Source organism: Epinephelus fuscoguttatus, linkage group LG1 (genome assembly GCF_011397635.1).
Source record: "Epinephelus fuscoguttatus linkage group LG1, E.fuscoguttatus.final_Chr_v1".
NCBI classification, from domain to species: domain Eukaryota; kingdom Metazoa; phylum Chordata; class Actinopteri; order Perciformes; family Serranidae; genus Epinephelus; species Epinephelus fuscoguttatus.
In genome coordinates, this window is record NC_064752.1 from 690402 (window position 1) to 717941 (window position 27540).

The 27540-nt window shown below is 41.9% G+C and overlaps 1 protein-coding gene and 1 long non-coding RNA gene across 2 annotated transcripts; one reads left to right on the forward strand and one right to left on the reverse strand.

The window, feature by feature from the left end:
* Positions 1 to 1894: 1894 nt before the first annotated feature.
* eif6 (eukaryotic translation initiation factor 6) lies at positions 1895 to 12766 on the reverse strand. Its single transcript, XM_049586676.1, has 7 exons — positions 12656 to 12766; positions 12209 to 12363; positions 8255 to 8340; positions 7671 to 7846; positions 6171 to 6347; positions 4685 to 4869; positions 1895 to 3036 (listed from the first exon to the last, which is right to left on the reverse strand). Exons 2-7 carry the CDS (start codon positions 12313 to 12315, stop codon positions 3027 to 3029), a joined length of 741 nt encoding a protein of 246 aa, XP_049442633.1. The 5' UTR covers positions 12316 to 12363; positions 12656 to 12766; the 3' UTR covers positions 1895 to 3026.
* A 3313-nt stretch (positions 12767 to 16079) lies between these two features.
* Positions 16080 to 26517, forward strand: LOC125895020 (uncharacterized). The gene is made up of 3 exons (XR_007450130.1): positions 16080 to 16214; positions 23950 to 24088; positions 24464 to 26517. It is a non-coding gene; the product is annotated as an uncharacterized LOC125895020 (long non-coding RNA).
* Positions 26518 to 27540: the final 1023 nt, after the last annotated feature.

The window sequence follows — 27540 nt, forward strand, 5'->3', positions numbered from 1 at the left end:
TTTATTCTTGCCTTTTTTCCTGTTTTGCACTGATGAGGCAGTTAAGGGGCTTCATACGCTCACCGGCCGCTTTATTAGGTACACCTCTCTAGTTCCAGGTTGGACCCCCTTTTTAGTTCTTGGTGGCACAGACTCAACAAGGTGCTGAAACATTCCTCAGAGATGTTGGTCCATATTGACATGATGACATCACACAGTTGATCCATGATGAGAATCTCCCGTTCCAGCACATCCCAAAGGTGCTCTATTGGACTGAGATCTGGTGACTGTGGAGGCCATTGGAGTACAGTGAACTCATTGTCATGTTTGAGATGATGTGAGCTTTGTGACATGGTGCGTTATCCTGCTGGAAGTAGCCATCAGAAGATGGGTACACTGTGGTCATAAAGGGATGGACACGCTCAGCAACAATACTCAGGTAGGCTGTGGTGTTTAAACCATGCTCAGTTGGTACTAAGAAAATCTCCCCCACACCATTACACCACCAGCAGCAGCAGCAGCCTGAAGCGTTGATACAAGGCAGGATGGATCCATGCTTCCATCTGAATGTGGTTTTTCCAATCTTCTGTTGTCCAGTTTTGGTGAGAAAACCCGTGTGAATTGTAGCCTCAGTTTCCTGTTGTTAGCTGACAGGAGTGGCACCTGGTGTGGTCTTCTGCTGCTGTAGCCCATCTGCTTCAAGGTTGGACGCGTTGGTCCAAGTTATTGGTTGGTTAAATTATGTCTCAAATGTACCAGTAGATGACACTAGAGACCAGCAGACATTAGTGCAGGATCTAGGATGTGGTGGAAAAAGTTTCCAGAGCCTTTAGTAAAGAATCAACACATGAATGTAAACATGTTTCATGTTAGTTTTTCTTGTTTTATTTTTAAACAAAACATTTTTACTTGATATTTTGATTTCAGGTTAGTGCTGCTTCCACCTCTGATAAAATGATGAAAAGTATGTTATCTCCTGAGATGTAGTTGAAAGAAGAGCATAACATGGAAAAACTTACAGTACTTTAGTAAATGTACTGTTACTTTCCAACATTGTCTCCACACATTACTGACAATATTTAACAACCTTCGGCACTTCATCTGTATGCTGTAATCCATTCTAAGAAAATACACTTTTTTAATCCCCAAAGCAAACTGCAAACTGGCACCTCTCCAGCTTCCAGTCCAAGCCCCATATTTGGTCTGTAGGGAAACACCAGCAACTCTGGTTCCCGAGTCAAGACCATAGTGAGAGAGCTACTGCTGCCCTTCTGATCTGATCTGGGGCCTAGTGCGAAGAGTTTCCCCTAGTGACAAAAATCTAATAAAATTCTTAGAAATGTGTCGTTTTCTTAGAGTTCCTCCTTAAAGTTAAGACTACATTTGGTCCTTGTAAAGATAAATAGTATTCACAGAGCATCTCAGACCTTAAAAGAGCTCCTAAGGTGACTGTTAGGAGCAGGGAGGAGGACTTTAAGAGGTTTAAGAGTTCAGAGGAGAAAATGGTGGAAACACAAAGAAGTCAGAGAAATACTCTCCAAACACTGCATGACAGTGAGTTAACGAGATGCAACAGATTAGCTCATGCAGGGAGAATATTTGTGATCACTCTCATTAGGGATTCGCACACATCTCCCACCAAACGCTTTAACGCCAGAAATAAAATGATCACAACACTGTCACAGTCCATCTCATGTCCACTGGGTGTCCTCACACTTTACAGGCTCACTAAAGGACAACCAATCACATCTGTTAAAAGAACGCATCACACACACCGGAGAACTTTCTGAAATCACTCTAAACCTTGGACTCCTTACTGAAAACTTTTAGTTTAAGTTAGAAGCTCTCTGAGAGTGTCTCAGTACGGCCCCTGACTCTGACCCCACTGTGACACAAAACAACACAAACAGATAAAAAGAGGGCGATTTACTTTATTTTACAGACAGACGAGACTGTTTGTTCAGAAATATCAACCATGTTTACACTTCACCAGGTTTTGATTTGTTACACAAAGACTCAAGTAAGAAATGTCACGCCTGGTGCAATTTGCATCTGAATCTCATGTCATATAGTCTGACAGAAACATGCGTTGCATCTTTTTTTGTGTGTCAGCATTACAAACCAGAACACCGACACATCACACTCCACCTGTGTTCCATACTGCATGCTGTGCGTTACCAGTTTGTCGGACTAAACTATAGAATCAAGTGATTTCAGACCTTAAAAGCTGAAGCGCACATTCAGACGAAGCATCACTCTAAAACCTTCAATGACGTCCTCACTTTTAAATTAGTGTCCCATCTTTGCCTTCTACACTTAAATGGACAGATGCAACCATGACTTACATTCTTCAAGCATCAGAAACATGTTGGTGATACAGTTGGCGGTGTGAGGTGTGTTGATGGGAATCCTTTACAGCTGCAGGAGACACAGTGAGAAACCAAAACCAGTTTCCTGGCTGACTTTAAGTGAAAAGCAATCAACTGTCTCCCAGTTAAGGTTTCAGAATAACATGCAGAACAAACGGCTGCTACCTCAGAGTTCAGTTCTGTTCTAATGGTGACTTTTTCATGATGCAGGCACAGAAATTAAGTACATTTTTAAATTCATTTTATCACAGCCTCGGCCACTTTTAGTCTAACTAAGCAGGGAGAAAACATTAAATCTAATTTCTCCCTGTTAGGTTAAAATAAATTCACATCAGTGCCACAAAGGCTGAAATATCTGATTCCTTAACTTGGGTTTAACTCAGCCTTGTTTCAATATTTCTGCACAGTAATAACAAACTAGCATCACACGTCTCCACCCGTCGCAGTCGACATCAGAGGAGAGGCGGTGGATGTTTCTTTTCGGAGTTAGAAAGATTAAATTCTTAAAAAAGGTACAAATGATGACTGTAATATGTCGACAGGTGTGACAGTGAAGTGTACTGTGATGGAGGAGGTGTTCTTAGGTCGAGAAATGAGGTCCAGCAGCTTGTTGTCTTCATGTGTGAGACCAGGTGAACCACAGCGGAGCTCCTCACCGGTGAAGACAGCAGAGGTGACTTACGCCATGCTGATGGAAACAGAGCAGAGGAGAGAGGACAGTTGAGATCACAGGGCAGCAACATTTAACCGCTCACTACTCCTACTGTGACGCTGCTGTCAGCCCTAGAGTGGTCTCCTTTGGTCTGAATCAGGGACTCATGTTGTTCCAAAGTTGTATAATTGCCTAGAGTTGGTTGGTGTTCTCACGGCAGCATTTACAAGAGGACCAGATCAAATGCCTTGTGTGAGAAAGCTGCTCTTGATTGGTCAGAATTTCCATGTGGGAAAAATCCAGGAAGTAAAGCAAACGTTGAAGAAGAGTACACTTGCAAGATAAATGTGACACTTTCTAATGTCACAATGGAGGGACAACTACGCAGGTTGATTTTAGCGCTGCTCATCGTGGACTATATTGCTGTCATTGTTCATTTTAGTCAAAGCATACAGTTTGAAAACGAGGCAAACGCGGCTCCAACTAGAAAACAATGTTTTGATGCATTGGATGTGCTGAATGTGCATATTAAGGCAGTACAGGAGGAGGTGCACATTAATAATCCTCCAGGACTGTAACATGCTCATGTTTAACCCAAACAATGTGTCATGTGACTGCAGTTGCTTCACATCCAGGTCGCAACACCTTCTCACCACAAACCAACCGCACCAGAGTTCCTTTGTAACCAGACTGAGACCACCTCTTCAAGAAGGTCTCAGTCCGGTTGTTTTGGTGTGTTCACACCTGCACAGAGGAACCACACTGAGGGGGCAAACAAATTAGGACGTCAGGGGTAGGGAGGAAACTGGGAGATGAACTATCCTTCAAAATGAATCAATTTCACAGAGAGCGCAGGGAGGCAGACGATACACCGATGCTGGATTCTTATTCACATGAACATCAAAACCAAAACTGAAAATATGCTGAGTCAGGTGATAAATCTCTGAGGGTTCCTCACAGAATAAACAAACTAGATGTAACATGTTCCTCAATGAGCTTTAGAGGCGCTTCTGGACTTTTGGACAGAGCCAGACTGGCTGTTTGCAGTCTTTATGCTGAGCTAAGCTAACCAGCTGTAGCATCATGAATAAGAAGAAGAAGAAGAGGAGGAGGAAGAATAATACACCTACCAGACAATAAATGTCTTGCCTCTAATTTTATAAATGAATAAAGAAATCCTCTTCAGTAAACGTGCAGAAACAACAAATGTGGCGTCCAGGAGACGTCCAGTGTGACGTAACATTACTGTAGTACTGACACAAATTAAGTTAAACTACGCTGCTAGTGCTGAGCAGTTACAAAATGAACAGATGGTAGCCAGTGTGTGTGTATGTGTGTGTGTGTATCTATCACACAACTGCAGAAACACCTTATTCAGGCTGTGAGAAAGATGAAAAGCATCTCAGACGGTAATTTTATACAGTGTGTGTGTGTTGGCGTGTAAGTGAGGAGCTGTGTGTGATGAGAGTGTTAATGAGTCAGTCTGTCCCACACGTGTTGTGAAGGATGCGTGTTACAATCATTTCAGCAGGAAGATGTGGGTCAAATCAAATCTGGGTTGTTACGAATTAACTCTGAGCTCATTAAACGAACTCCTTCAGCTGAATATGTGAGATAATGTTTACAGCTCGTACACTGGAGTGAAGATGATGATGATGATGATGATGATGTGTGTGTTAGTCACCTGTCGATGAGCGAGTCTCTCATGCTGGTGGCGATGGCGGAGGGCTGTGCCGAGTCGCTGAGTCTGAAGACGCTCTCGATGACCGACAGCTCGGTGCTGGTGGTGTCCAGGCCGCAGAACGCGCACCAGTCGTTGACCACCATCCCCGCCGCGATCACCTCACTGCCTCTGTTCACCGTGCCGGCCTGAACAGGAAGTTAGGGGCAAAATTTCACTCAGACTCACAGGATAAACTCTTAGCTTCTACTGTTGATGGATAGAGAACATGTGCCGTCTCCCGTCTGTGCAGAACTGATCTTTATCTCAGGACTCCATGACGCCGTCTCTAAGGTTGCTCTGTGATGTTGTTCTGCCTCAGCATTCGCAACCAATCAACTACAAGCACCACGAGCACTTTTATTCACCAAGACCATTCACAGCTGTGAGAGACCACAGACTGTACAAAATAATACATGTAGCCACCGTGATGTCACCCATTGGTGTTATACACTCCCATTTTGAAGCCTCAAGTTCAGCATTTCCATCACCATCTTGGTTTTTTTTGGAGCCACAAGTGGCCATATATGGATGGGATCACACCTCTCTGAGCTTCCACGTAACGAGGAAACCTTTAATGCCAAGTTCAGACCAAAGATTCACGACGAGACTAATTCGCTTTAAAAAACTGCAGAGAAAAGTTAGTGTTTTGAAGCCTCGAGTTCGGGATTTCAGCTGTCACCATCTTGGTTTTTTGGGGACAGATGTGACCATATTTGGACGCGAGGCTGGAGGTGTAGAGGAGTGAAGGGTGGATCTGACTCACAGAGCCGCTACAAAGTCCGTTCTTTATGCCGCCTTTTCTTTAAATAAACATAAAACATACACGTTGACGGCACTTTATAAAAAACAACAATGGCATTAATGTGACAGTACCAGTCACTTCCTTTCCGTGTTATATGGCGGCTGATCTCGTCCTCTGCACCTTATTGTTTTCCCACTAGACATTTACTGCCGCTGTATTTTGTCTTAGAGTTAGCTGCTAACTGCTAACAGTGTCTTTTTACATCTCCTGTCATGGGTCACATTTATCTGCTGGTTTCACAGCCTCACACTGAACGACAGATACAATCTAAATAGCATAGATAACTCGATTCAGTTAACCTCCTCTACCCGTCAATCATCACTGGGGTTGGGCCCTGCAGAGATAGTTTCTACTCGCTATGGAGCTCCAGGGTCAGCCTCCCAGATTCAGGGCACTGTGGCGGCTCCACAGAGCTGTATCAAAGTCTGTTCCCCCATCAGATAGTGTTTTCCTCTTGTCCCTCAGTGGTTAGGGTTAGAGAGAGGGTTTACCTGACCAACTATGCAGTGCCTCCGCCTCCTGACTGAACCTGGCGTTCTCACCCACATGTGCTCTCAGACACCAAAATCTGATTACTGGATTATTTAATGTGAAACAGTACTCTGTAGTACTGAGGTAATTCAGTCAGTATCCAACCGTACTCACCACGAGGGGAACTTGTAGCAGAGACGACAGCTCGTCCTGGTCTTCTATAGACGTCTTTGGGTGGACGAGGCCTCCCTGGTTGCTGAACGCGCAGTAGGAGCCGACCAGGACCTGTTCTGCGACCGTCTGACGGAAAACCTCCACCTTCAGAGTGTCTGCAAGAATCTCCTCTGTCTCCTGGATGAAGGGGGGAGAGCATGAGTCAAATTACACAGAACTTGTCATCTCAATCATTCATTTATCATATCATTTATTTGACTCGGCCATGAACAGTTTAGGTTATGAAAGAAATCACAGTTTACTAGAACCCAAATGGACTGCTCTCAGTCTGTAGCCTCATTGACACCACCGCTTCAAGGCAGGTGCTTCTAGTCTTTAGTCTGACTCGTCTGTATAAAAAGGTACAACCACAGAACCGAGGGGCGGAGTTGTCTCGCCTCTAAGAGGGCAGTGGAGGTAGTAACAGCACCAAAATGACCGTCTGTGTAAAAGGGACAGCTGGCAGGATGGGACCATTGATGGGACAGGTGTGACGTTTTGATGACACGGTATGTGTGCGACCCACCACAAGACTTTTTTGGGCATTTTTGCCTTTAGAGATAGGACAGCTAAGCATGAAGGGGGGAGAGAGAGAGAGGGGTAATGACATGCAGCAAAGGGCCACACGCTGGAGTTGAACCTGGGCCGCTGCTGCAACAGCCTTGTACATGGGGCACCTGCTCTATCCACTAAGCCACCGACGCCCCAACTGCAAGACATTTTAAAAGCAGCTAACAGCAGTTAGCAGCTAACTCAGAAAAGAACAGCAGCTGAAAATTGAAGAAACAATGAGGTCAGGGAGCTCCTTACCCTCCGAGCAGAGGACGAGATCAGCCACCATTTAACAGAGATGGTAAATTATTGTCACTGTCATCTGTTTGCGGCTCAGTTTATGTGACGTATCGTAACATATTGTGGGTCAGAGTAGCCAGAAAAGCACGCTGACTTACAAACTGCAAAATTGGACCGGATGTAGAACATCCTGGTATTTTTGGCGTACTGCATTTGACATGCTCTGTATTGGGACATACAACATCTCTCTCTAGCATGCTATATAGTATGGTAATATGGGTTTTGCAACGCACAGGTGTTGTTGTGACCACCACAGAGGGCCCGCCTCTCAAATCGTCATATTGGACAATGGGGAAAAAAGCGGAGATGACGTGGGTGCTTTTTCACTCTGAGTTCAAGTTTTTACAACCTGACGAGCTCAGAGTGCTCTGGAAAAAAAAAACGCCAGGCACCTTGTTGCAAAAACAGCAAGAAAAAAAACTTCATTCTCATTAATAACAATTCCAAAAAGCTTCCTGTGTGATCAGGGCCTTTATCACTGTGTCAGAGTTTTGTGAAAGCACCACTAGTCAACTCCACAATATTGTTATCATGTCATTATTGTTACACGGTCAGTCGTTATGAACGTCTCTTCAGGTACAACTATCAGTGTGTGTGTTTGTCACTCACCCTGTCGAGGTCGGGATGGACCAGCGCTACGTAGTCGTTGCAGGCGATGACGTTACCGAGAGCAGACAGCCTCTCCTCGACTCTCTGGATCCTCACTGTATCTGGCAGACTGTTTCTGACGTGCTGCAGCTCCTGATCTGTCGTGCTGTTGGGCATCAAAAGACCGTGACGGTTTCCTGATGACAGCACGGACAGAAAGTGATCAGGAACACTGACATGTCTGTGTCGGTGGGTTTCTTTGAGATGACATGCCTCAGGTGGCTGGTTGGAATAAATTAAGTACAAACAGTTTCCAAAGATTTGGCTTGTGTTTCTGTTTGAGCCGTTGTGTTGATGGGAAGAGAAGAAAAGAGGAGTGCGGTCAGTGTGTTTTAAAACCGGGAAAAAGTGAGGAAAAACAAAGAAAGATCAAAATCACAGGATGAAAGAAAGAAAGGTGTTGTTGTAAAGGATCAATGTGCTATAAAGACTTCCAGCAGCCAGATGAAAGAGAGAAAGTGATGTCTCTAAGGTTGCTCTGAAAGAGAAAGTGTGTGTGTGTGTGTGTGTGTGTGTGTGTGTGTGTGGTCCAGATTGTTACTCACCCACACACATCCTCCCTATGATGCGACAGCCTGCTATGGAAGCGTGAACCACTGGGATGGTTTCTGACAGTTCCCCCTCGAACACACTGCAGTCACACAAACAACAGCCTGTCACTACTTTCAGCTCTGCATGGAAACTGACCAGCGATGAACTGGACTGGCTGTTGGTTCCTGAGCCAGCTGTCGATACACAACTCATCCAAAAGATAACGGAGCCATTTACAAAAAATCTTCTCACAACTTGTTTGACTTTTGTTTGACTAAACTGCTGATGGGACGATGCTTCTTGAGCAGCATGAGTCAGTTCAAAAATGTTGGTTACATTTAACAGAGGGTTTCATGCTGGATCACTAACGTGCTGAAGGGGGTTTATACTCGTGCGGTAGAGACTTTGTCGTAACCTACAAACATGGCCGATTCCATTATCAGCATTTATACTTGTGCGGTGGTGTGTCTGTGGCACTCTGCAGTTACACCTGCAAAACACTAGTTGGTGGTGGGGTTTCTGTGAAGTGCTGTAAAGTTTAGTTGATTCAGAACACACATTAAACACACATTAAACATGGCTTAATAGAGACAGTTTCAAACACAAATCAGCTTCACTATAACTCGCAGCATTCACAGACAAACACTTGTCTTTATCTGGACACATTTTCCCCACAAATACAACATGCTAACGTTACCTCTTTGATTTGGTAGATAGGTCATCACTATGGTTTAAATTAGTTGCACTTGGTATAAATGGAAGAGTATTAAATGTGATACATAGTATTTATGAGAATGCCAAATCTTGTGTTAGAGCTGGTTATGACTTATCTGAACAATTTGTATGTAATGTAGGAGTGCCTCAGGGGGATAATTTATCACCACTATTGTTTGCACTATATTTAAATGACTTTGAAAAATATGTGAGTCAATGGTACAACGGACTTCAACTTTTCTCAACTGAATGCCGCAATGTGATAAATGGTGAAATAGGGATATATTTGAAATGATATGTCCTGCTTTACGCGGATGATACGATTGTACTGGCAGAGACTCCTTCAGCATTACAGGCCGCATTAAATGCAGTTGCTTCTTATTGTAAAAACTGGTATTTAACTGTCAACACAGACAAAACAAAGGTTGTTATTTTCTCTAGGGGGAAATTACGGATACTGCCAGAATTTAAGTTTGGTTCAGATAAATTAGAAGTTACTTTTGAGTATGACTATCTTGGAACGTTATTTCATTTTAATGGACGATTTGATAAAGCAATAGCTAAGCAAGTTAAACTAGTTAAAAGAGCTTTATTCTCCTTGGAAAACAGAGTTACTAGATTACACTTACCTGTTGATATACAATGTGAGTTATTTGACCAGCTTATAGTGCCTGTTCTTTTATATGGAAGTGAAGTCTGGGGATTTCATAAACTTGACCAGATTGAAATGCTTCACAGATCTTTCTTGAAACGTTTACTTAATGTTAATAAACGCACAGCAAATTGTATTATTTATGGAGAGTTTGGTTGAAATAGTTTAGATTTAAAGGTAAACATGAGAATGATTAACTTTTGGGTTCATTTAATTAGTCATAATACAGCAAACATCTCTTTGACTGTGTTTATTGTTTTCAAGACTTTGTATGATGACAATATTTTTCAGTGTAAATGGATTTCCAAAGTTAAAAATATTCTTGATGATTGTGGTTTATTGTATTTATGGCATGACGCTGGACGGATGAACCCTAAATATTTGAAATTAATGATTGAACGTAGATTATCTGACATGGAACCACAGAGATGGCATGAGAAATTACAAAGCAACCCTTTATGTGATAGTTATAAATTGTTTCAAACTGATTTCACTTTTGAACCTTATCTGATTATGATAAGACCTGCCGAAAGAGTTTGTTTGTCTAAGTTTCGGTGTGGAAATCATAAGTTACCTATTTCTGAGCGCAGGTATGATCGTGAAAATGTCCCCCGGAAATGTACTCTTTGTTTGACTGGCAATCGAGGAGACAAATATCATAATGTACTTGTGTGTTCTTTTTTTTGATAAAGAGAGAAGAGAGTTGGTCGGACAGGTCTACAGAGCAAATCCAAATATTTATACGTTTCAAAAGTTAATGTCATCTGGAAAAGTAAAGGTCTTGTCAAATTTGTTGAAACTTTTAAAGAAAATCTTGAATAGTTTCTCTTGATTTGCTTTGACTTGTATGTGTGTACACAAATTCTGTTTCATTTATTTTGCTGTACATTGGCTGCCGCCTGTCCTGATTTGTTAATGTTATTTTTTGTTGTCTGCCCCTTATACCCCGGGGAGGGGTCAAAAGGAATAAATGAAATTAAATGAATTAGCACAAGCCTAAGGCATTTTACATTGTATAAATTAGCCTAGTTGCTAGCAGACTTTTCCTCTACTCACATGAAGCCAGGGACAACAGCAACATTTAACAAAGGTAACGTTACAAAATTTGGCTCCACTACAACTCACAAGGTTCACTGACAAAACAACTGCCTTATAGTAAACATGTTTTCCAAACAAATATAACATGCTAACGTTATTAGCACAAGCCTATGGCATTTTACATTGTATAAGGGCGCACTCACACTAGGGCCAGTTGTTCCGTACCGTGCTGAAGCATGAATGCCCCCCCCCCCCCCTCCCCTGACCCCCACTGGCCCACACTCACATTGCCCTGAGCCCAAGTGTACTCAAGCACAGTTGCCTCCGACACATACGTCATCACGTTGAGATACGACCTCTTCATCTGACCAACGCAAACCCTTGGACGCCGCCATTGATATTGTTGTTGTGGAGGGATGGTTGCATGGCTCACACGTCATCATCATGTTTCGCACGTTGCGTACGTAACCTTGTGCACATGCGTGACCAAGTGTACCGTGCTTAAGCACACTTCTTCCAACTGTACCAGGCCAGGGAAGCGTACTGTACTCAAGCACGGTACACTTGCACTCGCACTAGCCAAATAATCTGGTTTTATTGCCTTGTGTGAGTGCACCCTATATTAGCCTAGTGATCAGCGGAGATTTCCTCTGCTCATATGAAGCCAGGATAAATCACACACAAGACTTAAAATGCTATTTTAGTGGAGGCTTTATTGTCTTCACAATTTATTGTTTCTTATCTGTGAAATTAAAGTAAATCAAAGCTTTGTTTCCACTGAGGGAAATGGTGTCAGCTTACAGAGACAGACAGGAGGTCTGTGTTGCCGCCACATGTAGTGACATTTCTGGGGAGGTGCACGTCAGGCTACAGCGTAGGGCACACTACATCGACGCAGAGCCTACACCGTAGGTATGGCGCTAATTCAACGCAGAAGTATAAATTCTGCATGAATTTCAAAGAGGATCCCAACAAATAATTAAATGTATGGAATCATGTTCTATCTGGTACGTATGTTGTGTGTGGAAAAAGGAAATGAACAGTAAGGAAAAGTGACAAGAATTGGGTGAGTTCAAGTTTAATGTGTTTAATTTAAGAAGAAAACAAAATCCATTCTATTGCTATTTATTATTGTAATCCATTGTGTCTGTAAACAGTCGCTGGGTCTGTCAGGATGGAGACACTCGCTGTAATGTGACCGACAATATTTAAGACTTTTTAGGGACCTGCAGACATCCTGTTTGCAGTTGATGTTTTCAGCTCTCGTGCATTATTGTGTTCTGGTTTTATACCTGCAGTTGTATCACACTGTGTTGTTATATTAAGTATTAAAGAGAAACCTTTGTCATTAAGCTGACACACCTCATCTTACATAAAGTCAGAGATTACCCTGTGATGACATCAGCCACGGAGGTTCAGGTCCGATCACAGCAGCAGAAGCTAATTTAGCCTCAGTGCTACACAAAACAGACTGAACCAAGCTAACACACACACACACACACACACACACACGTTTAAACTCCATTAAACTTCAGTGCCACGTGTATTAAAGGCAACACTTCACCTGTAGAAGTTCTCCGAGCCGGCGACAGCCACCAGACAGTATGTGTTGGTGAGTTTGGCGAAGCAGCCGATCTCGTTGTTTTTCTCAAACGATGCTCTCACAGCCATGATGATGATGATGATGATGGTGATGAGGAGGAGGGTTGACTTCTGATCCTGAAACAGCACGGAGTCTTTTAAACACTGGTCTTTGATCACACTCACGAGCTGGTGCTGCTGATCACATCACACACTGAGCCTGTTCATCAAATCATTTACGAGCTGAGCGGCTGTGACAGTTCAGCAGCTCCTACCGAAGCTAACCGGCTAACGTTAGCTAGCTCTCAGAAGTTTACCGCTCAGCAGCCGGAAATGAAAACGTTTCCTCCACAGGCAGCTTCAACACAAAACACACTGATGGTCGTTTTTAAATGGCTCCTGATATTCAGTGGAAAGGAGGTAAAGTTACCTGGGTACAGCTCGTGGCCTCCCAACATGCGTGGTGATTCCCTTCGACCACACGTGTTCACTTCCGCCTCGGGGGTCAACGCGATGACGTAGAACGTACCGTGCGTTATATCACCAATCAGGTCACAGTGAAGAGTTCAGAGGGAAACCACACAGCACTGTGTCTGTAAGCCACAGGGTTTTATAATGAATTTAAAAGCAACGAAGAATGAATAATAATAATAATAATAATAATAATAATAATAATAATAATTTCTTTACTTATGCTGTTGTTCACTGTTTTTAATATACAGCCTTCACCTTTCTCCCCACATGCTTGTGTACACACAGTACTCCTGTCTATTCTTTACTTCTTTTCTTTTTTACTTTACTTTTTCTTTGTAATATGGAAAAGCACAACTGCCAAGCCAGATGGAAAAAAACAAACAAAAACAAACCAAACAAAACAAAAACCTAATAATACCTAGTCCATACCCATTGAGTGCACAGGTGCCCACGTACAGTTTCACATGGTGTGTGTTTGGGATACAGGTCATAGGAAATTGCAGATTAAATAGTCAACTGAACCCATTAAGAAGAGCAATGTATTCAGACAGAGTGTTTGTGAATTTGATAGTACGATTGCTTTATTGAAAGTACAGCAGTACCATTGCCAATAGTGGGATAGTTAGTGGGCTAAAACTGTACATTAGTAGTTGAGGTAGCACGTTGAAAGGCAGATAGTTAAAGTGTTTATATGTTGTATTGACTTAAAAGTGGGGCGCACTGGTAGTTCACATGGGAAAGGTGCAGCTAGCCCTTGTTGCAGCTGTGTGGGTTGGAATCCAGCCTTTGTTCTTTGCTGCATGTCTTCCTTGCTCTCTCTCCCATCCTTCCTGTCATGCTTCACTGTCCTGTCAAATATAGGCAAAAAATGTATATTATAGAAGCTCAGTTTTAGTAAGTTTTCCAACTTTTGCCAAGAGGGAACTTTAGATATTGGTCCCTAGATTATGTTCACCCAGTTTCATGCAGATCGCTCAAACTTCCTAGGAAGAGATCCATTTGAAGTGTTTTTCAAAACATTCAAAATGGTGGAAAATCTATATAAGCGGAAGTTATGGGTTCTTGAGGCAAATGTGTTCCTCATGAGGAGAGGCATCTCTGTGCAAAGTTTCATGTCTCTACGACATACGGGGCATGAGATATGCCCATTCAAAGTTTGACATTTCAATGGGTTGCTATAGCGCCCCCCTTTGGCCAATTGATGTAATATTGCTTCATTGGCATCCTCCCATGACCCTCTACCACTGTGCCAAATTTCACATGGATTGACCAAGTCAGTGAGGAGAAACACGTGGAACAGACACACACAGAGTTTTCCTCATTATACAGTAAGAAAATAATTAAAATATAAAAAATAAGATCAGTATCAGTTATTACCATGAAAAATATATTTTATTAGAACAATAAACTTTTCTTGTACAAAAAGTGCTATGCCATAAAACATAAAGCATGTCGTATCATAACAAGATAAGTAGTTTGTTGTTATAACATGAAATGTTTCACATTATAACAAGATAAATATTATATCGTTATCACAAGAAAACAAGGAAAAAATTATTTGAATTTTGTGAATGGGTCTTTCGGGAGAAGAATATGTGTGTTTATAAATAAGAAACCAAATCCTAATTTTCTTCATTGGGCTACAACTAACTAGCTAAACTAACTAACTAGCTAAAACTATTATTACACTTTCTTATTTGAAAAAAAAAAAAAACATTTTCAAGCCCATTTTCATATATACAGCTTGTTTGCCTTTTAGTTTACAATTCAGTACAAAGAAAATTTTTGATCAGAGTAAAAGAAAAAAATAAGTAAATAAAAATATGAGAGATATAAACAACCAATACATTCACAGTCTGATAACAATAGAGAAAAAATAAAATTAAAATAACTTCACAGTTGAAGAGATGTGGGCTAAGTAATATAAGATAATAACTAATAAGTTCTAATATCTCACACACTGTGCACATTTTTATAATGACAGTGTAATTTGTTCCTTTGCTTTGACTGTGTGTAAATAAGTAGTCTTTATAGCTTTTAAATAGCTTAATATTCATGTTTTAAATAATATTTATGTAGGAAGAAGTTATGTATTAGAATGTTATTAGAATAATATTATATTAGAATGTTATGTAAGAAGTTACTTAATCACAAACAGTAGTGGATGATGGGGATTTTATATTCATGATTCATATTTAATAATGAACAGTATAAACATGTGTTTGTATCTGTAGGTTATGACCTGTCAGAAATATCATGTGTAGCTTCACTCTGTGTTCCACAGCCTCACATTTGTCTCCACATTTTTCCAGCTGCTTCACAACCTCATGTTTTCAGTCCAGATGCTCAGCGTGTGTGTGTGTGTGTGCGTGTGTGTGTGTGTGTGTGTGTGTGCATAGAAAAGGACTTAAGTCCCTCAGCTGTCTTCCCTCCGCTCTAACCTGCATAGCAACTGCACGCGCGGCTGTCCTCCTCCTCTCCCCGCGTGCAGCGCCGGGCTCTGCGCTCTGAGCCAATCGCGTCGGCCGCTCAGTGTGACGTCTTGTTTGTTGACACTTCCATTAGCTCGCCACCTGTGTGACGTCACTGCAGCAGGTTGGGGGTGGGGACGAACCAGAGCAGAGGAGGACGCAGAGAGCATCCAGGCTCAGCAGGAGGTCTCACTCCTCCCTGTTTTTATCCGCTCACATTCAACATCTGCTTTTTCTGCTGGATCCAACCAGTGAATTTAAACTGGTGAGACACTGAGGCAGGCTTGTGATGTCAGACACATGCTGTGTGACAGGTTAGAGGTTTTCAACAGATGAAAGTCTCATATTTACTCGGACATTTGAAACAGAGGGGAGATTTATGATTTACTAGAAGTGTTTTCTGGCTTTATGTTTCGGTTTTGTCAGAGAAAACAGTTCAGACATAAGGAGGACTAGTGATTGGTTTTGGCCTACTGGTGAACCCTCCTGCAGCCTTTCTATGGGAACCATCTAACCACTGCTTCCCATCAGGGTTGGACATTAGCACCCGGTGGCAGGGGGATTTTATGAACCTGCCTCCATGTTGGGTAATAAATAATCAAACCATTGAACTGTTCCATGAGCATGGGTGTGTTAGTCTAACATGATGGACTATGTATAAGACAATGTGGAGACATGTTACTGACATAAAGACAATGGCTGATGTCACAGAGCCAACACAACAGAGGACATCTCCATGAACCGAAAGTAAAAAGGCGATTTTTTTCGTGATAAATAATAATAATAATAATAATAATACGTTGTTGTTTTTTTGCTTTGGTGTCTGCATTTTGTTTATGTGCACAGAATCCCGCCCCCTTGTCCATCACAGCGCCATATTGAAGCTGGTGTGAAATAAGGAGCGGAGTGATCCCTCCTCTCGCAGTTACAGGATCTTCGGACTCCGCCGACACGTCGCACACGAAACTCTGCCTGGAAACACCGTAAAGTAACCGGCGGCCGACAGAGACGGAGCGGCCTCTCAGGACACGAGGGGTCGATTAGGTGGGATAAAATTAATTTCTGCTCCCGACAGCAGCTCTCACGTGTGTGTGTGTGTGTGTGTGTGTGTCAGTAGGCGGAGCTCTGTGTTGTAAACATGTCCGCTCCTCTCCGTCACATTAACACAGAGGTGGACTGAAGCTGTGTGAGGACTCTGACACAGTCTGTGGTCCAGATAAGACCAACACGGCGACACTGATATTAACTGGTTAATACGCCAAAATATAATTCAACAGCTAATACCTATGAAGCAGCTTCAATCATAAATACTCATACATGGGATTTAAAACGTAGTTTCAGTGGCTTCTTCCATTAAGCCTTCGAAACATCACTTTTCTTGTGCTGCCTTTTGCAAAAACTTAAATCTTGAGCAGCTATTTGGTGCGATTTGCATCAAAAACATGGGGAAAGGCAGTGTGCAACTTGGTAAGAAACGTCCCACAAATTGCAAAAAATAACAGAAATAAAATAAATTAAAAAATAAATAAAAATTTTTAAAAAATATTCTGAAAATGATTTTAAAAAAAGAATTAAAAAATAGTGAAAACTATATTTATAATAATAATAATAATAATAATAATACATTTCAAAATTATGTTGCATAACTATTATAATTTTAAGCACTCTTTCCAGGTAATTTCTTTGTTGTTGTTTTTTTTTTTTAACCTTTCTTTAAAAACAAACAACTAATTATTAATATTTGAGTCATTTCGTCTTTTGTTGCGTATTTCCTTCTTCTGACGTTTTCAAAAGAAATCAAGCCAGTTTGCTCAGGTGTCAAAGGGTTAAAAGGCTGCACTTTATACTAAGGCCACTTCAAGAGATGTGCAATTAAAAGTAGTGCAGGTTTCTGTTTCCTCAGCTGTAATGTCTCTCATGAAGCCCAGTGTGACATCCATCAGCTGATAGCAGCAGCCCTGATTCCTTAAAGTGGAGGAAGAATAAAGCTGAGGCTAACTCCTCTCACTTGCATCAAATCAATAATGCAGACAGGCTGTAATTAATCTGCCGGCGAGAGATTATTTATCTTAATTATTTCCTAGTGGGTGAACTGCATTCATGCCAACAGTGCTTCATTTAGGGGCTGTTCGTTATTTATGAGGGGGGAGGGGGGGTGCAAAAAAGGGGGAAGCAAGTCAGATAATTCTTTAAGCACTGGGAAGGGATGTTTTTTATTTTGGCAAATTTAAATAGGCTAGTTGTATTTTGTATTTATTAGAGCTCCCACGACTAAGAACTTTCCTGTCGACCAACAGCCCTCATCAGGGTCCATCAGTGGACCAACAGCCCTCATCAAGGTCCATCAGTGGACCAGCAGTCCTCATCAGGGTCCATCAGTGGACCAACAGTCCTCATCAGGGTCCATCAGTGGACCAGCAGTCCTCATCAGGGTCCATCAGTGGACCAACAGCCCTCATCAAGGTCCATCAGTGGACCAACAGCCCTCATCAAGGTCCATCAGTGGACCAGCAGTCCTCATCAGGGTCCATCAGTGGACCAACAGCCCTCATCAAGGTCCATCAGTGGACCAGCAGTCCTCATCAGGGTCCATCAGTGGACCAACAGTCCTCATCAGGGTCCATCAGTGGACCAACAGCCCTCATCAAGGTCCATCAGTGGACCAGCAGTCCTCATCAGGGTCCATCAGTGGACCAGCAGTCCTCATCAGGGTCCATCAGTGGACTAGTCTCCTGCATGTTTCTGATATTGCTGTAATGATGAAATGATATATTTTGAGTTGAAGGTGTGAGAAAGAATAGTATCAGTAACATTGTTAACACTGTGCTACATTACAGAGAAATACAAACCGTACTAATGAACCTTCATTAATATAGGCCTATATTTTATCTCCAAGTGCACGTCACACACTGAGCGAGCCGCCTGTTAATGACGCTGTGGGCTAATGGGCATGTAGCTACTTCCATGTTTCACATGATACGTCATGTTTGTAGTCGACCAATGAAGATGAGTTTACATATCACCTTGGGTTCGTCCTTCACCTTCTCAAAATGATCCCACACTTTGGATTTCCTGCCCGACATGTTATTAACTAGCCTGTGGAATAACTACAGGTACCAGTCCTGGAGATTAACCTGACTCCTGTCTGACTGCTGAGCGTGGACACTTCCTGTGTCTGTCCTTTCAAAGTAAAGTCACACATGCTCCAGTCATATAGGTTTGGATTTATTTTGACAAGGTGCAGCTCCTGATAGAGTTTCACTATTTTTTTCTGCGACTAGGTGACCAATGAAATCGTGCCGACTGATGACCTTTCTGGTCGACTGTTAGTGGGCAGCCCTGGTACTTATTTTATCACTGATTTTTAAAGACGCCTTCTAAACCCATTGATTTGTGAGGCTTCTTTAAAAATTGCCAAATTTACACCATTTGTCTTTTTTGAAAAATAATATTTTACTGCAAGGTTTCTTTCAACATCCTACAGATATTTTTTACTAATCATTTCAAAGTCTGTTGCATATTTTTATGCCTTTTGTGTAAATTAAAGCTTCAAACAAAGGGACGAGCACCCAAACACAATTACCCGAATAAATAAATAATAAATTGCAAAAATACAAAATTTGTTGTCCACTGTCTACTTGTTGTCCTCACTCCAAAGTCTGGTTGAAATCTGGCCCTTGCAGTGACTTACAGCGTCAGACACTGACGAAAAAAGCTGTCCTTTATCATCAGCATGATGCGCGGCTGGTCGCTGTTGTAGTTTAACACCACTGGGCAGCATCAGGGGGAAACGCAGCGGGACAAGAACGAAAGTTAAGGCAGCAAAAGTACGGTGGGTGGGAGGGTTCTTATATTAACTATAAATACAGGTTTGTGCACACTTTTCCAAAGCCTTTTAAAAAATTATTTCCAAATCTACTAACTTCTTGTAGTTTGTGGAATATTTCTTGACACGTTGCTCGTCGTCTTTTTATTTTTCGAAAGAAATCAAACCGATTTGCTCAGGACTCAGAGGTTTCAATACATGTGAAGGGCGTCTGAAGGCAGCACGACAAATTGATATTGTCCATGTTTCAAATTGTTAAAGAGAAAACAAAAGAAAGTCCCACCCCAGCCACCCCTCTTCTCTGATTAATACAGAACAGTCCCTTAATGAAGGAAAGAAGAACTTTATAAATACACAGTTTGGTTACAGTATGAATTCTTGTAGCCTGCTGTCAGTGGGGTCGTCTCGTCCTCAGTAGGAATCAAACTACCAACCCTCGAGGTAGATGAAGCCACATAAGTAGATAAGTAGTCACATGTAGGTTTGTGTCGAGTCCTCACAAAGGAAACACAGATTCAGTTTCCAACCGCAGAGGGCAGCACTGAAGATAAGAAAACGCTCGAGTCAAAACCAAACCATCTCTCAGAGAAAGAGAGGGGAGCTATATTTAGCTCGGCTTTCTCTCTGGCTGGCTGTTGAGGAGGGGAAGTGAGGCGACTGCGCTGAATGCTGATTGAGATGCTCTTAAATTCATGAATGAAGCATGTGGCTCACATTAACTTGTTAAACTACTCGCCTGTTACATTTTAACCCTTACAACTCTGCCACAGAAACGATCTGCCAGTGCACATAGTGGTGTTTTTGTTCACTGTGATGTCATTTTTTCAAATGCTGCACAACCTGAGCTAAGAGGTTATGTGAGTCAGTAAACCAGAATAAGTGATGAAAGTATTGATATTATGTCATATATTTAAAAAAACACAATGTTTTTTTTTTCATCAAATTTGAAAAATAAACATACAGAACATATTGATCCAAAAGATTTCTAAATGTAAAAATATGATTAAAGTATATCTTAACACACCATAAGTTATTTGAAATAAGTACAATTTTAGTTTTTGAGATATGCTCATTTTTTATGCGCATACTGCAAAGGCATTTTGATAGGTTCATCTGCACTAGAAATGTTTCCCCAGAGCCTACACTGGTATTTTTTGGTATTTCATATTTCTAAAATCTGTCCAACCTAAAAGCTAAACGGTTGTGTGTGTCAATAAACCATAATAATTGATAAAGTATTCAAATTGTGCCATAAACTTGACACTTCTGTCGACCTGCTTCTCTGCTCCTCAGGTTTTTAATGAAAGCCGTATGGCTTTTGATGTTTGAAGTCAAGTTTGTGCGTCTTAACAGATAAAATAAGACGTCTTAACACGTCAAATGTGCGTCAAGATGTGCATTAAGACGAGTTCCTAATTGGTAAGGAATAAATATTAGCACACCGTAATGATAGTAAAACGCAGGTTCTGATTCAGTGCCAGAAACTGTGCCTATAATTCATGCAAGGTATAATAGGGGACACGAATAAGATGGATACAAAGCTCAATTTTCCTGAGTTAAACACCATGTTTGTGTTTAAGAATAATTTTCTATATCATTTATACTGGATGCAAACACCACAGGCTGTGGTTTGTTCAGCCACAGTGGCCAAAGTTTATTTGGAAGAAAAAAGAACAAAAGAAATGCTCAGATTTCTCTAAAATGCTCCTGCAGCTTGATCCTAAATGTTTTTAGTTATAATATTTAGATAGATCCAAACGTTCTGTCTTTGTCTTCCATGTTTGACTCGCTGCCCGCACTTTGCTGTGGTTAAATTTTTATGTCCGTCCAGCAGAAGCTCCCTCTCTGATGTTATATTTAGGTCTGGACTAAAGGTTAGGCCCATAATCAACTTTTATGTGAAAATTATCACAAGTTATTGCTTCGCAGTTCAGCCAGAAACCCAAAGCCGTTTGTGAGGCAGTTAATCTGTGGTTTTTAAAGGCATGCTGCCTGTTTTACTGCCGCCCATTACTTCTACTAGTGTATTGACACACTGGTTACAATCTCCATTTGTCACTGTGCTGTGAATAAAATCAGTTTTGGGAGTGTAAAAATATTCAGCAGCATTTTGTTCCTGTTTGTTACGGAATCTGTGACAGAGGTGTCTCAGCAGCCCACCAGTCTGTGGCTCGTTAGGGTATGAGTACAGCTGGGAAGTCCTAGAGGGACACCTGGAAACAGCCGTCAATAGTCGCGTTTCAGATAAATTGTCAAGCGAATTTTGAAGGTCCAGTGTGTAAGATTTAGGGTGATTTAGTGGCATCTAGTGGTGAAGATTGCAGATTAAAACTAGCTGAAACTTCTCCTGGTTAGAATTCCTTCAGTGTACCAGGAGCTGAATTATCCGCGGAGGTCTCTTCCTCTCCAAAACAGACAGACCAGCTGATTTAAAGAGGATTTATACCTGTGCGGCAGACCCTACTCTGTAGCCCACGCCATTGTGAGCATTTATACTTGTGCGGTGGTGTGCCTGTGTCGCTCTGCAGTTACACCTCCAAAACACTAGTTGGCGGCAGAGGTTTCAGTGAAGTGCTGTCAAGTTTTGTTGATTCAAAACACACTTCAAACACACATTAAACACACATTAAACATGGCTTAATAGAGATAATTTCAAACACAAGGACACAAATCAGCTTCACTATAACTCGCAGCATTCACAGACAAACACTTGTCTTTATCTGGACACACAAATACAACATGCTAATATTTTTAGCACAAGCCTATGGCATTTTACATTGTATAAGTTAGCGGTATCAATTAGCGGTCAAATGAGTTGTTATATATCACCAAAAAATCCAATATTGTGCATCCCTAAAAATTCTCAGTTGGAATATGGAAACTTAACCAATAGATTGATTATTAATTAAGTCATGTGTTGCGGCTGTAACGAACAGAGCTGCTGCCAGGCTGTTTCTGTTTGTCCTCGTCTTGTGTAATTTCCCAGCATGCATTACAGATCGTGTAAAGTGTAAAACAGAGTATGATGATCCCATCAGCTAAACTCATTGAGTTGAGTTTGATTGGATTGACATCGCGGACGGATCGTTCTGGAGGGGATTAGAGATGTCCGAGCCGATAACCTATTATCTCTCTCCTCCTCTTTCTCTCCATCTGCGTCTCTCTTACTTTGTATCTTCGTCCAGTCTCACTCTCTGTCCTCTACACACACTTACCAAAATCAGAGTATCTCTCAGATCTAAATGCATTCGTTGTCTTTTTGAAGACAGTAGTCGTGCTGAATGTCTGCCCTCTGATTCCCCTCTCATTTGACTTTTCATCCAGTGAAGCTTTGATTGTTTTAATGGTGTTAAGTGTTTTTTTTTTCCCAAAATGTCAAAATTCAGCTGTAAGTTTTCCTTTTGTTACCGAAGTTCCACCGTCACTTAAAGTTAGGGTAGGCAGTTTCATTTTGGTGCCATTGGGCAAAAATCCCATAATAAGCTTTGAGCACATTGTAATTCAAGAGGCCTGAGAGAAAACTCGACTTGTGCACCTCCTCTTGGCTCCGTTTTCAGACTTTAGAAAATTTAGCCCGTGACAGGAGACTTTGGCCGATCACAGGTCATTTCAGAGAGAGGGCGTTCCTATTGGCTGTTCTACAGATGAGTGTGCACGTCCCTTCAGATGGTGAAAGCCTCATTCAACGGCGGAGAATTCTGCAGAGAAAGTTGACATCTCAGCATTTGCAGTAACTGCCTACACTGCACAGCAACCCAAAAAAGGAAGATGGACTGATCAAATAGAGTCTGACAATAGATGTAATAAAACATGTTTAAATATTGGCATTCAAGATATGGAAGTAAAAGGGCACTAATAGTTTAGCCAAACGCGTATGTAGCTAACGTTAGCTAGAGCCTCAAATCACAGTGTGTCCTCTGCCTCATAACCTGCCAATATAGACCACCTCGCCAGGAGGAGAGCGGGCAGCAGCTCAGGAGATGAGCCCCCACACAGTGGCCGCAGCAGCCAGAATCCAGATAGCATCAAACTCCAGCTCCAGGAAACCAGACAGATGGATTTTGAAACTTTCTGTTGCTGCTGTTACACCAATTACACCTGCTACTGGCAACCAGCCCGCTGTGACACCTGGCGCAGGGTTTGTGCTGTCTGATTTCGAGCTGCTACAGTCACCAAGCAAAGGTCCTGGAGTTGTTGCCCACTCTCCTCCTAGTGAAGCAGTTCACAGCGATGGATAGCAAGGGACCTGGTGGTGGCTAGCTAGTTCTTGTCACAGTTGAGGTCTGATAAACAAAGAGATAAGATTAAATAAATAAATGTATGAGAAACCCTGGGTTACTGTATGAAGCGCATGCAGACCCCCAGTGAGCAGCTGCAGCAACCAGAAACAAAACAGTGCTTCCCTCTGGATCAGTAAACTTTGAGTCAACTTTCTGTTGCTGCTGTTGCAAAGGTTAGACCAAGCGCTGCCGCTGGCTACCAACCCAAAGTGAGATGCTGATGCTGGACAATTTTGAGCCACTGCAGCCATCAACTGAAGATCCATCTCTGGAGCGGCTGCTGGCTCTTCTCTCTTCTTGTTTAATTTGTGGTCTGACAAACAGAAAGCAAGAGTGGGGGAAAGTCAGGGTGAACAAATGCACTGCCAGTAACTCAACAGTGACATAAGATTAAATAAATCAGTGTATGGCAAACACTGGGTTACTGTATGAAACACATGCATACACCTGTAGTCGTGCGGTGGGAGGGGCTTAGGACAGACAGGAAAGAGCTGCAGTAGGAGGGAGTATTTATATTTGTATAACCCTGCCTACCCCAGCTTTAACTATGACTTACTGTTACAATAATAACAGAATCAATTCACATACAGTCAACCAAATAGAAAATGCAACAGAGAGCTTCAGAACAAAGACAACTAACTGTGTATAACTCTACCTGTGTGTTGTTGCTCAGGTGTGACTTGCTGTGTTGGTGACTGTGATGATGGGAGGAGAGCAGAGCCATGAGACGAAGGCTGAGGAGAAAGAAAAAGAGGCGGATAAACATCAACAATCTGCCCCTACTGACAGCTCAGGATCTGCTGCTGCAGAAGGTATACACTAAAGTAGCTCAGTTGTAACTGAGTACATTTACTCAAGTACTTAATAATTTACATTTTATTACTTCATATTTCTACTCCACTACATTCCAGGGGGAAATATTGGACTTACTGCATGACATTATCTCACAACTTTCCAGATTAGGCTTTTACATCAGATCGCCTTCACAGTATTTCTTCAAATTTGGCACAAACGTCCACCATCCACCCCATTGTTGTCTAATTCCCTCAGAAAGTGGCTTCGCAAGGATAAATTTCAGTTTAGAGAAGTCATCTTCAACTCTTTCTGATCCTAGAAATAAACATCACAAAACACAACTGTCACTGCACACATTGTTAAACAGATCATTATGCATTTTACTCCCACAGACACCCCAGGAGAGCTGCCCCAGTGCAAGATGGGAAACAAGAAGGTGGACAACATGTGTTTCATGATCTCGTGCACCAACTGGTACTAAACTGAACCAGCAGGTTAATGAAACAGAAGACGCTGCCTTCATGGATTCACCGAAAATCCAAAACGAAGCCGTCGCTGAAGTCCCACGTGCTCCCTGCATCGTTCCACCAATCGTAAAAATGACAAATTGCCATTTTACAGCTTAAACAAATGAGATATAACATGATCATCAGTGAGCTTTAGAGGCGCTGTTAGGTAAATATTGTCACCATAGGTCGGAGCCAGGCTAGCTGTTTCCCCTGCAGTCTTTATGCTAAGCTAAGCTAACCAGTGGGGGCTTCATTTTAACATACAGATGAGAGTGGTATTGATCTTATCTAACTCTTGGCAATAAAGTGCAAAGGCTGTATTTCCACTTTATTTATAAGGGAAGACACCTGTAGCATATCGCTTACTCTTACGCTGGCACAGGTGAGAAAAATAATTTGATATCAGATATATCATGGGAATAAGGTGATTGTTGTGAGTGTCAGTCCTTTCCTTTCCGCTTCTTCAATGTATAAACTAACCAGGTAAACACATTCATTCATTTTCCGTAACCACTTATCCTGTTGGGGGTCGCGCGAGTGCTGGAGCCTATCCCAGCTGACACTGGGTGAGAGGCAGGGTTCACCCTGGACAGGTCACCAGACTATCACAGGGCTGACACATAGAGACAGACAACCATTCACACTCATATTCACACCTACGGACAATTTAGAGTCACCAATTAACCTGCATGTCTTTGGACTGTGGGAGGAAGCTGGAGCACCTGGAGGAAACCCACGCTGACACAGGGAGAACATGCAAACTCCACACAGAAGGGCTCCCACGCCCTGGGTTCGGACCAGGGTGTTGGAGGTTAAAGTCACGATCCCACACTGGCTGTCTTTAAAATCTAATTCAGTCATAAACGGAAGAGGCAGAAGAAGGGACGGAGAGAAGATGATTCATGGACTGTATGTAAGATGGCATTCAAGGAAACCCACTTACTCTAAAACTTCAATTTAATGCCCACTCCCTTTTAGTAGTCTGGTGTGGCTACACGTTTTGACAAATAAAGGCCTCTCTTAATTCGAGGCCTGGTCTGGTCGCCAAGCGGCTCATTTTCATAGAAGTTCTTTGGATGTATAAAACAGGTTGTTGGCTACCCCCTGGAGCTGACATTAGATTGCTGTATAGATCCTGCATACAAATATAAATGTTTGAACTTCTGTCAATATGGACATGCTACACATCATTAGCTTGGTTAGATTCTCCACAATTCAATAGTTCAGTTTATTTTATTGAAACTATGAGCACCAAAGAACAATTCAAGAGAGAGAGAGAACAAGAGAGACGAAAAATGGTGGTGACTCCCTACGTTACCTCTGAACTGGGCATAAAGTCAAATTGTGTGCCCATTCGTCAGTTACCTGTTAACTTATTCATATTCCTCTGGTCAGTACGAGTCTTCAGATCAAAATAATCAAAAGGGTTTTTCATAAAAATGAATCCAAGTTGTAAGTATTTGAATAGCTTTAAGTAGCGGGTGCTGAAATCCTCGGGTGCCATAAAACTCTCTCTGATGCCCCATCTGTTGGATCTAGATCAGTGATTCATAATTAATATGTTATCCGAAGCCTAATTTTTAAACAAGTAATATTCATACTGGTTAAAATCCCTGATCTTTGCTGAGCAACAGTTTTGTTTGAAAGGAATTAAAGGCCTGTCCCAAATATAGGCCTCTTGAGTTCTGTTATATCAGCGAATAATAGCCCGGGCTATTAATTGAAGTTTTACTCTAAGTGTATTTTTTTGTGGTGCCAATAAAGACTGACTGTTCTACTGATCACAGCCGAGCCGTGTATGAATATGTTTCTCGTCATGCTTTAGCAGGTTGAAGGTCGGAGAAGTAGACTAATATTTGACTGAATTATTGAGTTTTGAATTTGATGAAAATTCTTTTAACTGGCTGAAATAAAGATGTTTGATTTTTTGTGTCTCATTACTTTTCAAGATTTAAAATTAATTGTCACTATTATATTGTTCTCCTCTTAAATGTTTAAGGAATACCTCACCCACAGAATGACCATTTGTGTATCAGTTATGTTGTGTTACCTTGAATTTGAAAACTTTGTCTTTCTTGCACTCCTCCATGGAAAACTACAAACATATTGATTTACTGATCAAGTGGGGACCATGTTTAACAACAGCACAAAAAACAGTCCCTTACAGAAACTGTTGCAAAAAATAAGCAGCTTATAAACATCAGAGTGAAAAACGAGATGTGAAAAAAAAGGTAAATAAGGTCTGTGGTGAACACGAGCTAAAGAGACTTTCACATTTTGTTCTGTGACATAAAATTCATCAGTCAATACCCCAATGTGAATTTTGAAGTTTCTATGTGTCATAAGTGGGATTTAGACTTCTGCGTCATATCAATGCCGTACCTTCTGCCATCGCCTGATGTGCATCTCTGCAGACCTCCTGTTTATGTTTGTAAGGTGAAACCATTTACCTCAGTGAAAACGCTTTGGCTAGCAGCTCCAGAGAGTCTAACAACAACAGCGCCCCGCCCGCCGTCCACCTGGAGTGGGGATGCGCCGAAGCTCCAAACTGGGCTAGCAGCTCCAGGGAGTCTAACAACAACGTGAAGTGAAGCTACGGCTTTGACCGCTTCTGTCTCTCCGCCATTACGTCTTCTTTGTTGTTGAACGGGCTGCTGACTGACGAGCATAGATTCGGCGTAATGAAAAGAATCGATAAGGGAATCGTTAAGCATAAAGGCTAATGATGTCGATGAATTGGACCAGTTGGAACCGGTTCTTAACAGGAACCGGTTCTCGATTCCCATCCCTACACAAGGGACAGGTTGGTGGACATTTGGGAACTGCCCATTGGTTCGACATCCCATTGTTCCGACCATATTAAGTCCGCTCTGAAATCATCATGATGCCCTGTGGTTAAGGTCTGGTTAGGTTTAGGCACAAAAACCACTTGGTTAGGGTCAGGAAAAGATCATGGTGTG